At 34.8% G+C, this 14493-nt stretch overlaps 2 protein-coding genes across 3 annotated transcripts in view; one reads left to right on the top strand and one right to left on the bottom strand.

Annotated features, from left to right (window-relative positions):
• The window catches only part of LOC106103297, a 10593-nt gene extending 470 nt beyond the window's left edge, over window positions 1–10123 (top strand). The window contains exons 2-14 of one of the 2 annotated variants that reach the window (XM_013283027.1): window positions 229–413; window positions 786–932; window positions 1387–1516; window positions 1830–1921; window positions 2256–2404; window positions 2592–2761; window positions 3120–3239; window positions 3951–4040; window positions 5332–5448; window positions 6041–6160; window positions 7439–7543; window positions 8683–8787; window positions 9999–10123. In XM_013283027.1, coding sequence (XP_013138481.1) covers window positions 786–932; window positions 1387–1516; window positions 1830–1921; window positions 2256–2404; window positions 2592–2761; window positions 3120–3239; window positions 3951–4040; window positions 5332–5448; window positions 6041–6160; window positions 7439–7543; window positions 8683–8787; window positions 9999–10078 — 1425 coding nt within the window. In that variant the 5' untranslated portion in view covers window positions 229–413 and the 3' untranslated portion in view covers window positions 10079–10123. Of the gene's footprint in view, window positions 1–228; window positions 414–785; window positions 933–1386; window positions 1517–1829; window positions 1922–2255; window positions 2405–2591; window positions 2762–3119; window positions 3240–3950; window positions 4041–5331; window positions 5449–6040; window positions 6161–7438; window positions 7544–8673; window positions 8788–9998 lie in introns of both variants that reach the window. The other variant, XM_013283026.1, reaches the window with a different exon arrangement.
• Window positions 10124–11859: 1736 nt separating this feature from the next.
• The window catches only part of LOC106103299, a 3410-nt gene continuing 776 nt past the window's right edge, over window positions 11860–14493 (bottom strand). Inside the window, exons 3-4 of the mRNA XM_013283033.1 lie at window positions 13000–13131; window positions 11860–12192 (exon numbers count right to left, since the gene is read on the bottom strand). Coding sequence (XP_013138487.1) covers window positions 12078–12192; window positions 13000–13131 — 247 coding nt within the window. The 3' untranslated portion in view covers window positions 11860–12077. The remainder of the gene's footprint in view (window positions 12193–12999; window positions 13132–14493) is intronic.

The following is a 14493-nucleotide window of genomic DNA, read 5'->3' as shown; positions in this document are numbered from 1 at the left end:
AGCCTATGTGTCCACACTATCCTTAAGGTCTAAAATTTATCGATATCCGTTCAGCCGTTTAGACTAAAAACTTATTATAATTTTGTAAATGTTTCATTAAACTAGGTGGCAATACACTTGACAACAGATATAGTACCGGTGAAAAAAAACTTTTTTTTCCACTGTTGCGTCTATACATTTTAATATCTTTACTACGTTTACGCAATACTAATAACAAGTTCCCTTTAGAGGCTCGCTTAGGCGCAACTTTAACGGCAGCGGGTCCACTCCGTGTGTTGAAGCCGCGTCGTCAAGTCACCAACCTTCGTCCACCAACTCCAGAAGTTGAAGCTGTGGATGATGATGAAGAAGATAATCATCAGCACGCGTTGCTACTCCAGAAGATTATAAGAGGTAGAGCAGTACAGAATCTGGTAAGTCAGAAAATAATCTCACAAATTTTCATTTCAGTTCTACATACAATTTTATATTTTTCTAGAAAATTTCAATATTCTAGAAACAAGAAGGATGTTAGTTGTGAGTGTGGTACACAGGTAGAGGTAGACATAGAAAGAGATGGATGGTATGAAAGGTGACATGATCAAGAAGGGAGTGACTGAGAGGACGGATGATAGAGTTATTTAGAGGATGAAAACCCGGTGCCTACCCTAAGGGAGTAGGATAAGGTAAGGGAGATTATGATGATTCCATTCTAGAAGTAGGTCCCCTAGTGTTAAAAGGAATGAGAAAAACGCATGATAGAAGGAAAATAGAGTAGGATTCTATAATATAGTCCTGTCTTCTAGATGTTCGAAGGTCGTACTCGTGCAGCTGAACTTACAGAAGAATTGAAGACAACTCATGGTCTTCAGAAAGAAGATAAAGCTCGTATCGCTAGAGAGGAAGCGAGGGCACGAGATCATATAGCATTACGTACGGAGACTGAACAAAAGGTTAATAAACTATTGAATTTTAATGGCTTCGGTCTTAAAAAAACTTTAACTAGGCTCGCTTTTACACGGTAACAATCTATACTAATATTCAAAACAGGAATGATTTATATTTGTGTAGTTATGTATTGAAATAACTCAAAAACTTCTGGGTCGATTATGAAAATTCTTTCACCATTAAAAAGGTAATTTAACTGTGAATTACATACATAGGTAACATTAAAAACAAGAAATATTTATATTTGTATATCTATTGAAATAACTCAAAAACTTCAGGGTCGATTATGAAAATTCTTTCACCATGAAAAAAGATAATTTAACTGTGAGTTACATAGGTTACGCATTTTATTTATTTTTATAATTTCACGCGGGAGAAATCTCATGAAACAGCTAGTTTTATTATATGTATATAAGTTAACGTTCCAATGTTTCTAGAAGTTTCCATCAATATTTGCAGGAGGACGCAGTGACCGCTTTAGTAGACGAGTTATGCGGAGGGGCGGTTGCTGCTGCTTTAGACTTCTTAGAGAAAGAACTACGAAGACTGAAAGAAGAAAGAAAACATCACGCGTTTATACTTATTGCTTGTGAGTTTTTACAATTTATTTTTAATGCATATTGTTTAGTTTTCCATTTTAATCCTTTGCCTTATTATGAAAAGCTTTTAGTCCCTTTCGCTTTCCACCCTTTTCTTATAAAAAAAGGATGGAAAGGGAAAGTCGATTTGACAGTGAAGGAGGCGCATGGGAAGGGGAAATATCTTCTTTATGTGTGTCTCCTTCTCCGTTTGTCTGGACAGCGGTCATTTCGCCATTTTGGCAAATTCATTGTATGAAAAGCTACTGCTGCATTTAAAATTATAGAAATTAGAATCACTCATTTCTCGTTTTCTTATTTTAGTACGTGAGAAGACGATGCGAGAAGCAGCAGAAGCAGGTAGAAGACAGAAAGAAGAGCACAGAAGACGAGAACATGATGAGATGTTCAAACGGGTAAGACAGCATTGTGTGCGGTGACGGGAAATAAACATGGCAACAATAAGGGAATCTCTAACACTAGCTGTTGCTCGCGACTTCGTCCACGTGATTAAAAAATAGAAAAAATGTAGCCTATGTTACTAAATCTATATCTATACTAATATCATTAAGAGGAAAGATTTGTATTTTTGTGTATTGAAATAACTCAAAAACTACTGGGTCGATTTCGAAGATTCTTTCACCATTAAGCTACGTTATCATTGAGTAACATGCTTTGTTTTTTTTTTATTTTTTTTAATTTTACGCGGACGTAATCGAGAGCAACATCCAGAAAGAAATGTAAACTCAGGTTCTAGGAGTGACTCAAGAGACAGTAGACGCATATCTAAAAGAGATAATTCAAGAAGGAGTGGAACTTGCGAGTGAAGAAGATGCAGTCAAGATGGCGCAGAACAAAGCTGATAAAATCGATGAAGTTATGAGAAATAATGGATCTATGTAAGTATCTTGCTATTATTTATTTATTTTTGTAGGAAATTTTTGGAATCGGCTCAGTAGTTTTTGAGTTACTTCAATACATACATAAATAAAAATCTTCCCACTTTATAATATCAGTATAGACACACAAAAATGCAAATCTTTCCTCTTTATAATATTGGTATAGATATTGAAAAAAATTCTCCAGGTCTACAGCAGAACAGAATGAATTAGTGGCAGAATTAGTTCAGCAGTTCCTGCTGCCGGAGGCACACAAGGCAGCATCACGACATCGCATCTCCGCGGTCCAGGAGAGTAAGATAGAAGCTGCTAGAAGAACTATATTTAAACTAATTGATGAATCTGCTGTGGAAAAAGGTGAATGGATCTAGAAAATTAATTTCTTCTAGACGTTTCTTCGATAAACCCTTGCTATTTCATGCTGTAGTTTGTCTAAATAAGATAGATTAGTTTGTTAAATGACGTATATGAAGTATCGAATTCAATTTCTATGAAGGAAAATGCCATATGTAATAGACAGGTATCGTAGTGACGAAACAAACACGCAGCGAACTATTTTGAACTATCGATATTCGGTTTAAATAATTATAGAACTCAACTAAAATTATTATTTTCTTATTAACTAATTTAGAGGACAATTCTAGTATTGATTATAGTGAAGAGAATATAGCGATGATAATAATAAAAGTGAAATAAAATAATCTGTCTGTTGCAGACACTTGTACTCGTTGTGGCGCGTTGTTAGACGACCTGTGTCGCTGCAGACGCTGCAAGTTGGATCTACAGCCGATAGCTACCATCTCACGGGATGATGCGAGGTGGAAGAAGGCCTTAGGTAAGTATATGATTCCACTGGCTTTGTAATTAAGCTAGGTAAAGTGGGATTCTAAATATACTAGCTGTTGCTCGCGATTTCGTTCGTGTCAGGAGTTCGAGTAAAGAATAATAAAAATGTGTAGCCTTTGTTATATTTAACGTAGCTTTTTATTGATAAGTGAATTTTAAATTGTCCCAGTAGTTTTTGAGTTTTTTCAATACATGCGAAAATACAAATCTTTCTTCTTTATAATATAAATATAGATAAATATGTTTTTGTCTAATTAATATATATTTTTATACTAATATAAAAAGGAAAGATTTGTATTTTTGTATGCATTGAAATAACTCAAAAACTACTGGGACAATTTCAAATTCTTTCATCATAAAAAAGCTACGTTATCATGAGTAACATCTTACTAATATTATAAATGCGAAAGATTAGATGGATGTTTGTTAGAGATTGTAGCCTAAACGGCTAAAGAGATCTCGATGAAATTTGCCATATATGTAGAGAATTTGACAGGAAGAACACATAGGCTATTTTTAATTCCGCACCGACGGAGTCGCGAGCGAAAGCAAGAAATCTATATATTTACATAATAAACTCGGACGAATTCGCGAGTAATAAGCTAGTAGGTAGATTATTTTTTACATGATTTTTAATTAACAGAAGGAGAGAAATTATTATATAAATAATAGTAAATAACGAGGTTATTTATTTTTTCAGGTCGTCCTCGACAATTGGATAAATCTTTCAATGAAAGGATTCCTCTTGAACACGAATTGAGATATAAATTAAATGATATAGTACATGATGGTAAGTTATTTTATTGTAATACTAGCTGTTCCCATGCGGCTTCATCCGCATGAAATTATGAAAAATTCATGTTATTGTTCACATTTGTTAATTTCATAATTGCAAATGTCAAAATGACATGATATGATGTCAAACCATGGCGACCTTGCTTGCGATGTTGGCAACAACTTATGATCTCTTTCCCACATTAGGATTTGTATTCAAAATACCCCTAAGTTTAACGACGTGAAAATATATAGCCTAAAGCGTGATGTAAGTGTAGGGCTTTTTATTAAAAAATATATTCAAAAATATGCTGTAATTGCTGACATGTTAGGCAACAAAGAAGTGTGTGTTTACGCTTTATTAATAGTATAGATGTAAGTGGTAATGAAACGGCGGTTGGTTTGGGACTGATTTATTATAAATCAACTGACGGTAGATTAGACAAACCTGCCTACATTTAACACAATATATTACAAGTACTTAGTTTTTTTTATTGAAAATATTAGTAGATTTTTGTTGTTACTAATATTTCCTTTAACCATTCCAACTAAGCTGTAGGCTTATGCTAGGATATGGTTCACAAGTCGAGTGGCGGGATTCGAACTCTCGACCCCAAGATCGGTACTCCGTACCACAAACCATTAGGCTATTGGCGCTTAGTAGACTTATATGTAAAAATGTTTCTTTCATACGAAAAATGTTTGTTTACTAGCTTTCGCACACAACTGCGTCCGCGAGGTATTAAAAAAAACAAACCCAGTATATGTACTTCTAGACTATTCTCTACATCTATACCAAATTTCATCGATATACGTTAATCAGTTTAGGCTACAAACTAACAAACATCCATCTAAAATTTCGCATTTATAATATTAGTAAGATATGAACTGGACGTAAAACCATGGTATTTTCAAAAATATTCATCCAAAAATAGAAACTTTTTTTTATCAAAGAATAACAACCATTATTTTTATTTCTATCAAAACTTTATATCTTACTTATATGTACATATAAATGCGAAAGTTTAGATGGATGGATGTTAGTTTGTAGCCTAACTACTGAACTGATCTGGATGAAATTTGGAACAGACGTAGAGGATAATCTGGAAGAATATATAGGCTACTTGCTTTTGTTTTTTTTTAATTCCACACTGACAAAGTCAGGGGCGAAAGCTAGTAAAGTTATAAATGTGAAAATTTGAATGGTTGTTTGTAGGTGTAGAGTCTGTAACACTTCTTACTTTTTAATTTACTTCCATGCGGAAACTCGCGGTCGAAAGTTAGTATAAATATATTTATATTTCCAGCGGTGACAATATCAAGAAGAAGAGGAATTGACCTGCAAGCTCTTAAGTTAGACTTCAAACAGGATTTGTATGAGAAATATCAAGTACTTATTGACGCGAGGCAGGCGGTTGATGATGGTGAGATAATTTTAAATTATATTTTATTGCTATAATAATAATTTTAACGGATTTTAACAGTGGTAGTACCCCCAGTAATACCACGACCACACAGAAGACAGGCGTCAAATGGAAGCAATTCCGTGTTTCGTCTGATGAGTGTGGTGCCGGAGGCATAATTTAAGCCCCTTACTCCTTGCCACCCTTTTCTTATAAGGAGAGGATGGGAAGGGGAAGTGGATTTGACGAAGATGTATAGGAACGGGAACTATCCTCTTAATGTGCGTCTCCTCCTCCGTCGGAAAATTCAGATGGCCGCTTGCTCGTTTGCCACCTTATGTTATAAAAAAAATCGGGTCTTTCACACGAGGGTAGCTTATACATGCGGGAATGTTATAACCTACTTTTTAATCATTAATTGCATGATGATGCATTTATACGTCAGTCTTCTCTTCCACACCCAATAGATTATTTAAAAAAATATATTTCCCTTGATCTATGTTCAATTTACTACCCGTTTCAATTTTGGGGTATTTAAAAAGAAAAAAATCATGCATTTTAGGGTTAAAATTCCGTAATATCGAAGTTTTCATACGACCGTTAATATTCGTAGCAATAAACCGTGCGATGGGAGTGCTGTCGCCAGCAGTCCGGCATCCGGAGCAGCGTTACTTCATGATGAGGAGGATCTCTGATGCTCTCGGCAGGACGGAGCCGTATCCAAAATCAACTTGTAAGTATTATATTAACAGTGGTAGAGTTTTAATATCTCATTGTAAAGCTCTTCATACATATACGCGTGAAGTGGAAGTGATTCCGCGTATATATGAAGGCGGTAAGTGGAAGTAATTCCACGTACATATGAAGGCGTGAAGTGGAAGTAATTCCACGTACATATGAAGGCGTGAAGTTGAAGTAATTCCACGTACATATGAAGGCGTGAAGTTGAAGTAATTCCACGTACATATGAAGGCATGAAGTGGAAGTAATTCCACGTACATATGAAGACGTGAAGTTGAAGTAATTCCACGTACATATGAAGGCATGAAGTGGAAGTAATTCCACGTACATATGAAGACGTGAAGTTAAAGTAATTCCACGTACATATGAAGGCATGAAGTGGAAGTAATTCCACGTACATATGAAGACGTGAAGTTGAAGTAATTCCACGTACAAATGAAGGCGTGAAGTGAAAGTAATTCCACGTACATATGAAGGCGTGAAGTTGAAGTAATTCCACGTACATATGAATGCGTGCCGAAGGATTTTAGTGCTGTTGTAAACGTTAAAATAATTTATATATAGTTTTAATTGTATTTATTATTTGCCAGGTTTCCAGACACATATTTTATTCTGAACTGTCGGTTACTTTTCTACAGCCAGTATCTTATCTTGGTTATTATAAATGCGATGGATAGATGGATGTTTGTTAGAGTTTGATAAACTGCTTAACGGATTTCGATGAAAGTCGTATATGTAGAGGATAGTCTGGAGCACATATACTTACTTTTGTTTTTCTTAATTCCACTCGAAAGGAGTCACGAGCGAAAGCTAGTTTGTTATAGAAGACCCTTTCGCTTATACTAGATCTTGCCCGCGACTCCGTCCTCGTGGAAAAAAAAAGAAATTGTGCCTATGTGTTCTTCCAGATTCTACATCTATGTAAAATTTTATCGAAATCCATTTAGCTCTTTAGGCTACAAACTCTGACAAACATCCATCCATCGAATTATTCCCAACCGTCACCCCACTCTGTCCCCACGTGGAGAGAGATGAGAGTAAATAGTTTCATCAGTCTTCTAGCGCGAGGGGAAGGTTGGAATTTGTTATTTCATAACACTTACATCTGTCGCCTTATTGGTGATTGGAGGACTAAAAAGTGGGACGGATGAAACTTTTCATTCTCACATGGGGACAGAGCCGGGTGACTTTTGGGAATAATCCCATCAATCTATCTAAACTTTTGCATTTATAATATTAGTATGATATAGTAAAATTATCTTCTATATAGGTCCAAAAGAATTACCTTCTGAGATCCGACGTCGTGCTGAGGAGAAATCAACTGATATAACGTGCAGATGTGAAGGTGAAGGGACTGCGAGTGATGAGGAGTTTGGTGAGTAAAATCACCATAATCATCGTTTTCATCACCATTCCCATAATCAAAATATCGTAGATCAAATGTTTAAAATCAAATTTGTTGATTTTTTTGGATAAATTATGGCCATTCTACTATAACTTCCAAATGAAAAAAATAAATACTGTTGCGAATTGAAACGATTTAATAATTTATTAATTCAAGTTCTGACTTTTCCAAACAACATAACCATAGAAACCGATTCTATATAACAATCAAAGAGTATCAAAAATCATAAAATTTGTCATAAATTAAAAAGCTTATTATCAAAGAATATTCAACGTAACAATACCCAATTACGTAAACGTCGCTTGCAATCTTATAGGCATCAGAATTTAAGGGCCTGTCCCACAATACTTGTAAATTGTCTGGTAACACCAGTGTAAAATATGTGATGCAAATATCGCAATTTGGTACTCTACCTGACAATGACGTTACTTAGCTATCTGAGTTTCTATCAGCCAGTGGTGGGATAGGCTCTAAGTGTCTCAAAATATGTATAGTTTGACTGTTTTAATTTGATTATCAGTATGTTAAATTAATTTAGAATAGCTTAAGTTAAGATAGAATTGTGAAGGGGTACTAACAAAGTTGAGCAGAGGCCCTATCAGTTGTGCATTGTAACGCATAGACATTCTAAGTCTATGTATGTTTAGTTATGTTCTCTGCAATTTTTTTTTTATTAGTTTTCATTATTACTAGTTTTTTCTTATTTGTATTATTTGTTTAAATGTATTTATTATGTTGCATTAGAGTTGATCAATTTTTTTATAATGTAAGTTGGCAAACTCGCAAGCGACCTGAATCCACAGAAATGTATAGCGACCGCTGCACATAAACATCCGCAATTGCAGCGTTGCCTACCCTTCATTGACGGAGACGCACGTAAAGAGGATATTTCTCTTTCCTATGCATCTCCTCCACCGTCAAATCCATTCCTTCCCATCCTTTCCTCTTAAGAAAAGGATGGAAAGGGAAAGAGACTAAAATTAAGCCTTGCTGTTTGTTATTATTTTCTTTTTAAAATTTAGCCTGATTTTACTATTCTATATGAGCTTAAGAACTTTTTCTTATTTCTCTGTACAAATTGTTTTAATAATTTGTTAAAGTTCTCCCAGAAGATATATCGACAATGTTGCCCTCACAACTGCGAGCGTTGGAGGACCTCAAGCGATGCAAATGTGACTCCAATCCAGAACAATTTGATGATACGGAGAGATCTGGTAATATCATGTTTATAATACAGATAATTTAAAAACACTAGCTTTGATTTAATCTGGATGGATGGATGTTTGTTAGAGTTTGTAGCCTAAACTGCTGAACGGATTTGAATAAAATTTTGGTACAGATGTTGAGAATAGTCTGGAACATATAAGCTATTCACTTTTGTTTTTTTTTAATTCCACGCGGACGGAGTCGCGGGAGACAGCTTGTCTATCTATACAAATAATAAAATTGGAGTGTCTGTTTGTATCAAAGGGAAAAATTCCAGATTTCGGGAAGATGATGAATTTGCGTTGCTCATAACCAAAATCGCATTTAATTTTTTTTTCTGTTTGTCTGTCCGCAAGCCGCGTTTGTTCCGGGTAATCTCCGACTTTCACTAAAGGGTAGCTCATAGGTAGCCTGTAGTCTACTTTTTTTTATTTCCGCGCTCTAAAATGGCGTAACATGTGGTCCAATGCTAAGTTTGCGGGCGACCGCTCGTTCGTAGTAGACACATAGTTCTGACAGTTTGATGAACAGTCGAAGTTCAATTATAATTTAGAACTTAAAGCCTTAGAAATAAACGCGTTATAAAGTTAAACTTAGGAATAAAATAAGTATAATCAAATATTATAGTGTGTCTAAATAATTTAGATTAGTTTGACAATTCATTTCAAATTTAGTAGGGATGGATTGTGTAATAAGTCATGAATCTTATCGATTTTCGATTTTTATTCTTATAGAAGTTGGAATCGATAGATTTATAGTTATAACTTATGGATTTTTTAAAAAAAAAAAACACTGTTTTCTCAAATTATTAATGACCATAACAAATAATGGAAGTAAATAAATGTTTATTACTAATAGCCGTACGTATTGGAATTGGATTTCGCTATTTTTTCTGTCATCGGTAAATTCTCTACACTGTAATCAATACTAAAATTGTCCTCTAAATTCGTTAATAAGAAAATAAATAACCGAATATCGATAGTTCAAAATTGTTCGCTGTGTGTTTGTTACGTCACTACGATACCTGTCTATTAAGTACGGCATTTACCTACAAAATTGAATTCGATACTTCATGTGCGTCATTTATCAAACTAATCTATCTTATTTAGACAAACTATTGTACAAATCTTAATTATACCAAGTTTATACCGCGTTTTATTTGAGAGCTATTGGGTTTTACTCTCTAGAAGTCGAAATAACACCTTCCTTATCTCCTTAGATACAGCACAAGAGGGAACTGAACAGTCTTCCGATGAAGGGGAAACAAGATCTGAGAAATATTACAATAAAAGTATTTGATTTGTTAGAGAATTGTTTTGAAATTCAAATATTACTTCGTGATTGTTTTTTTCGAATTTTGTGAAATGTTAAAATTAAACGGTTTTGAATATGATTGTTTTTGATTTATTCTTTATCTTAAAATAACTATTTGCTAGTTATGTTGTATTTAAATTATAAAAAAAACTTTTATTTTATTGTTAAATACTCAAATGACAATGAAGGCCTTTGCTATTGGCTGAGAATTTAAGTAACCAATCTTGCTTCTTTGCTGTTATTGGCTTGTAGTTTTTGTCCCTTTCTAGCAAAGCTATTATTTCCAATTTTCTCACTCCATAAATTTATAGTGAAAATATATAGCATATAGCGTGTTGTAAGTTTTTATTAAAGAAAGAATTATTCAAAAATTTACTGTGATTGTTGACATCATACGTAACAAAGTGTGTGTTTACGCTTTATTATATTAGTACAAACTTCCGCCCGCGACTTTGTCTGCGTGGAATTAAAAAAAAACAAAAATAAGTAGCCTACGTGATCTTCCAGACTATCCTCCACATCCATGCAAAATTTCATCGAGATCCGTTTAGTGGTTTAGGCTACAAACGCTAGCAAACATCCATCCATCCATCTAAACTTTCGCATTTATAATATTAGTATGATAGAACATAGAACTGAATAAATTAATTGCACATTTTGAAATTTAATATTTGGGTTGTAAAGAAAAATACAAATATATTTACTATTTCTTTATTTTGCTTACTCCATTTCCATAAAGCTTAGAACAGTGTATAAAACAATTTCATAATAATTTTTCTTAAATCTAGAATAATTAAATACATTGATATGGCGAGAAATAATGCGTATTTTATTTACGATTATGATTTACTACAAAGATATAGACCTACAAGGGTCTTATGGAACTTTTTGACATTGACAGAACACCTGTTTTTAGTGTTACCAGTAAGCAAAAATTGCTAACTTTTGAAATTATATGTTGAAAACAAAACTAAACGAAAAACTAATTTGCAATTTAATTATGTAAATTTTTATATCTTTACAATTTGGGACAATTTTAAGATTTAAGCAAACGAGGTAAGCTTTTCTGTGGAACTTGGAAATTATGAAGTCGACATTCCGTGCAGTTGCTCCTTTATTGGTCAAAATATGACGTTTTCAAGACATAGGTCACTAAATTTACAACTGACATCATCATTCAATATGTGAGAAGTCCCGCAGTGTAGTTGACTATGACATAGTCACTAATTAAGAGTACGCTTCCCCTCAGTTGAGTTGCTGAGGAGATCACAACCAGTCACCAACGGGCGTGTGTTCAATTATTTATTCGGTGAACAGTAAAGTCACGAAACCAGAAGAGGTTTAGTGGGTAGGCTCCACGTCCTTTTTATTAGGGATGAGGAGAGAGTCCCACATACCCAGTGTGTTCTTAAGACAACTGGGATGCGTAACGCATTCCCCTCTTAAAAAAACTCCCCTTTAGTGGGGAAGTACAGTGAGCTGATACGATCCTTGTAGGTCTATACTACTCTAAATGTCATCTGACTAGCGTCCTGTCAATAGACAAGTTTTCGCTGTACAGCTGTCTTATTTGTGAATTTTATTCCCTACGTTTCACATATGTTGAACCAAAGAGATTCAATATATATATAGAGGAGGCATTGAAACTTCACTTGAGACATTTTTCATATGATCTTAACGCCATCTATTGATAGATCCTCAAAACTAATTTCGATTTTATTTTTATTTTGTAACACTGTTTAGTTTATTTTATAACAAAAGATGGCGCTTATTATAATTTAGTAATATTTTTTATTACATGTCAATACACGAGGTGACACTAAACTTGACAACTGGTATAGTACCTATCAGGGAAAGTACCAGTGAAACAAAATTGTTCACGGCCTCGTCTATACATGTTTAAATATCTTTGCTTATAACGATAGGCTAGATATTTGACTATAATTATCGTGCACGAGTTACATAAATCGAATTACATTTGACGTTAGCTGAGTGACGTCATCAATAATAGAGTTGCCAGTATCAATTGTGATTTGATGACGTCAGAGGAGTTGCAGGCGTCCGCGTCGTTGCAACTCTGCAGGCAGCCGTGTACATACCTGAAAGATATTTGAATTTAAATGCCTATAGACTATTGGTGTACGGGCTACTGTTGTAGATCCTGAGTTAAAATCCCATCTACAGGATGTCTGGAAAAGATCTGTACTACCACAGATTCCTTTGTCGAAAATATGACGATTTGCCCCAACTTTTCTATATCCAAAGTTGTTCCATTTGGGCGCTAGATGGCGCTTAATTTTGCGAATTATTTTATACTAGCTGTTCCCGTGCGGCTTTATCCGCATGAAATAATAAAAAAAATATTTCATTGTTTACATTTACCAAATTATCAATAGCAAATGTCAAAATGACATGACATGACAAACCTTAGCAATCTTGTTTCCTTAATGTTGGCAGCATCTTATGGTCTCTTTCCCACATTAGGGATTTTATTCAAAATATTTACCCCTTAAGTTTTAGGTGGGTGAAAAAATATAGCCTAAAGCGTGTCGGAAGTGTTGGGCTTGTTATTAAAAAAAAGAATTATTCAAAAACATGAGGTAATTGCTGACATCTTAGGCAACAAAGAAGCGTGTGTTTACGCTATATATTATATGTTTGTGTTATATCTCTTAAATACCCTTGTGTGTTTGTCTTGCTTCTCCTGTCCCACTAAGTTGCCTAGAAGAAATCGCTCTTAGCGATTTCTTTACTTCGTTACTTAATTTAAGCTTTGTTGTATATGTGCAAAAGTATTAAATAAAATAAATAAATAAATAAATGAGCTCATAGAAATCAAAGCGCGACTAAACAGTTGTGCGACAGTTTAGTTATGCTCTAAAAAGGTGTAAGTAGTATTTTCATACCTATCATCGTAGTAGAATCGTCCGCAGTGAGACATACGAATGATCTCAGTGTCGGTGGTAGCAGTCCCCGAGTCCAGCCCGCAGCCGCGGACTGTAATCTTTTCACCAGTGTCGTCTGAAATACACATTAAAAACAGATAAATATGGAAGCTCCATATAAACAAAATATACAGATATTTTTTTTTGCATCAAACGAGCAAGCGGCCACCTGAAACCGCCAAAATGGCGAAGCGACCGCTGCCCATAGACATCCGCCATTGCAGATGCGTTGCCTACTGTTATACGACGGAGGAGGAGACGCACATAAAGAGGATATTTCCCCTTCCTATGCATCTCCTCCACCGTCAAATCCACTTCCTCTTCCCAACCTCTCCTTAAAAGAAAAGGGTGGTAAAGAGAAAGGGACTTAAATTAGGCCTCTGGCACCACAATCATCAGACGAAACACGGAATTGCTTCCATTTCACGCCTGTCTTCTGTGTGTGTGAGATATAATGTCAATAAACAACCACTGCAATCTATACTAATACGAGAGAGAGAGAGAGAGAGAGAGAGAGAGAGAGAGAGTATGATTTGGAGGAGAGTTATTTGGAGGACAAAAACCTGTTGTGCCGACCCTACGGAAGTAGGATAAGGAGATGATGATGATGATGTAATCTATACTAATACTAGCTGTTGCCATGCGGCTTCATCCGCATGAAATTATGAAAAATTCATTTTATTGTTTACATTTGTCAAATTATCAATAGCAAATGTCAAAATGACATGACAAACCTTAGCAATCTTTCTTTCTTGATGTTGGCAGTATGGTCTCTTTCCGACATTATGGTTTTTATACAAAATATTAACCCCATTAGTTTATGGCGTGAAATATATTGACTAAAGTAAGTGTAGGGCTTTTTATTAATAAAAACAATATTCAAAAATATGCTGTAATTGCTGACATCTTAAGCAACAAAGAAATGTGTGTTTACGCTTTATTATAATAGTATAGATAATAAAGCGTAAACACACTACATCGTGTCGTAAGATGTCAATCACAGTATATTTTTGACCAATATCATCTCCCCTGCCTTATCCTACTCCGTAGGGTCGGCGCACCGGGTTTTCGTCCTCCAAAGCACTCTATCATCCGTCATCTCAGTCATCACTCCCTTCTTGATCATGTCACCTTTTACAGTATATTTTTGACCGACTTCCCAAAAGAAGGAAGTCCACAATTCGTCTGTATGTTTTTTTTTATTTTTTTTATATGTGTTACGGCATAACTCAGCCGCTAGTGGACCGATTTTGATAATTCTTTTTTTATCCGAAAGGTATTGCTTGCTGGTTGGTCCCATTTTTTTATTTGATTAATAATCATAGGATGGATGTATGTTAGAGTTGGTAGCCTAAACTGCTGAACGAATCTCGATAAAAATTTGTCATAGATGTAGAGGATAGTCTGGAACACATAGACTACTTTTGTTTTTTTAATTCTACGCGTACGGTGTCG

The sequence above is a fragment of the Papilio polytes genome, unplaced genomic scaffold (genome assembly GCF_000836215.1).
Source record: "Papilio polytes unplaced genomic scaffold, Ppol_1.0 DF823824.1, whole genome shotgun sequence".
NCBI lineage: Eukaryota > Metazoa > Arthropoda > Insecta > Lepidoptera > Papilionidae > Papilio > Papilio polytes.
Note: the sequence above shows the minus strand (reverse complement) of the source record. Positions and strands in the feature narration are given on the sequence as shown.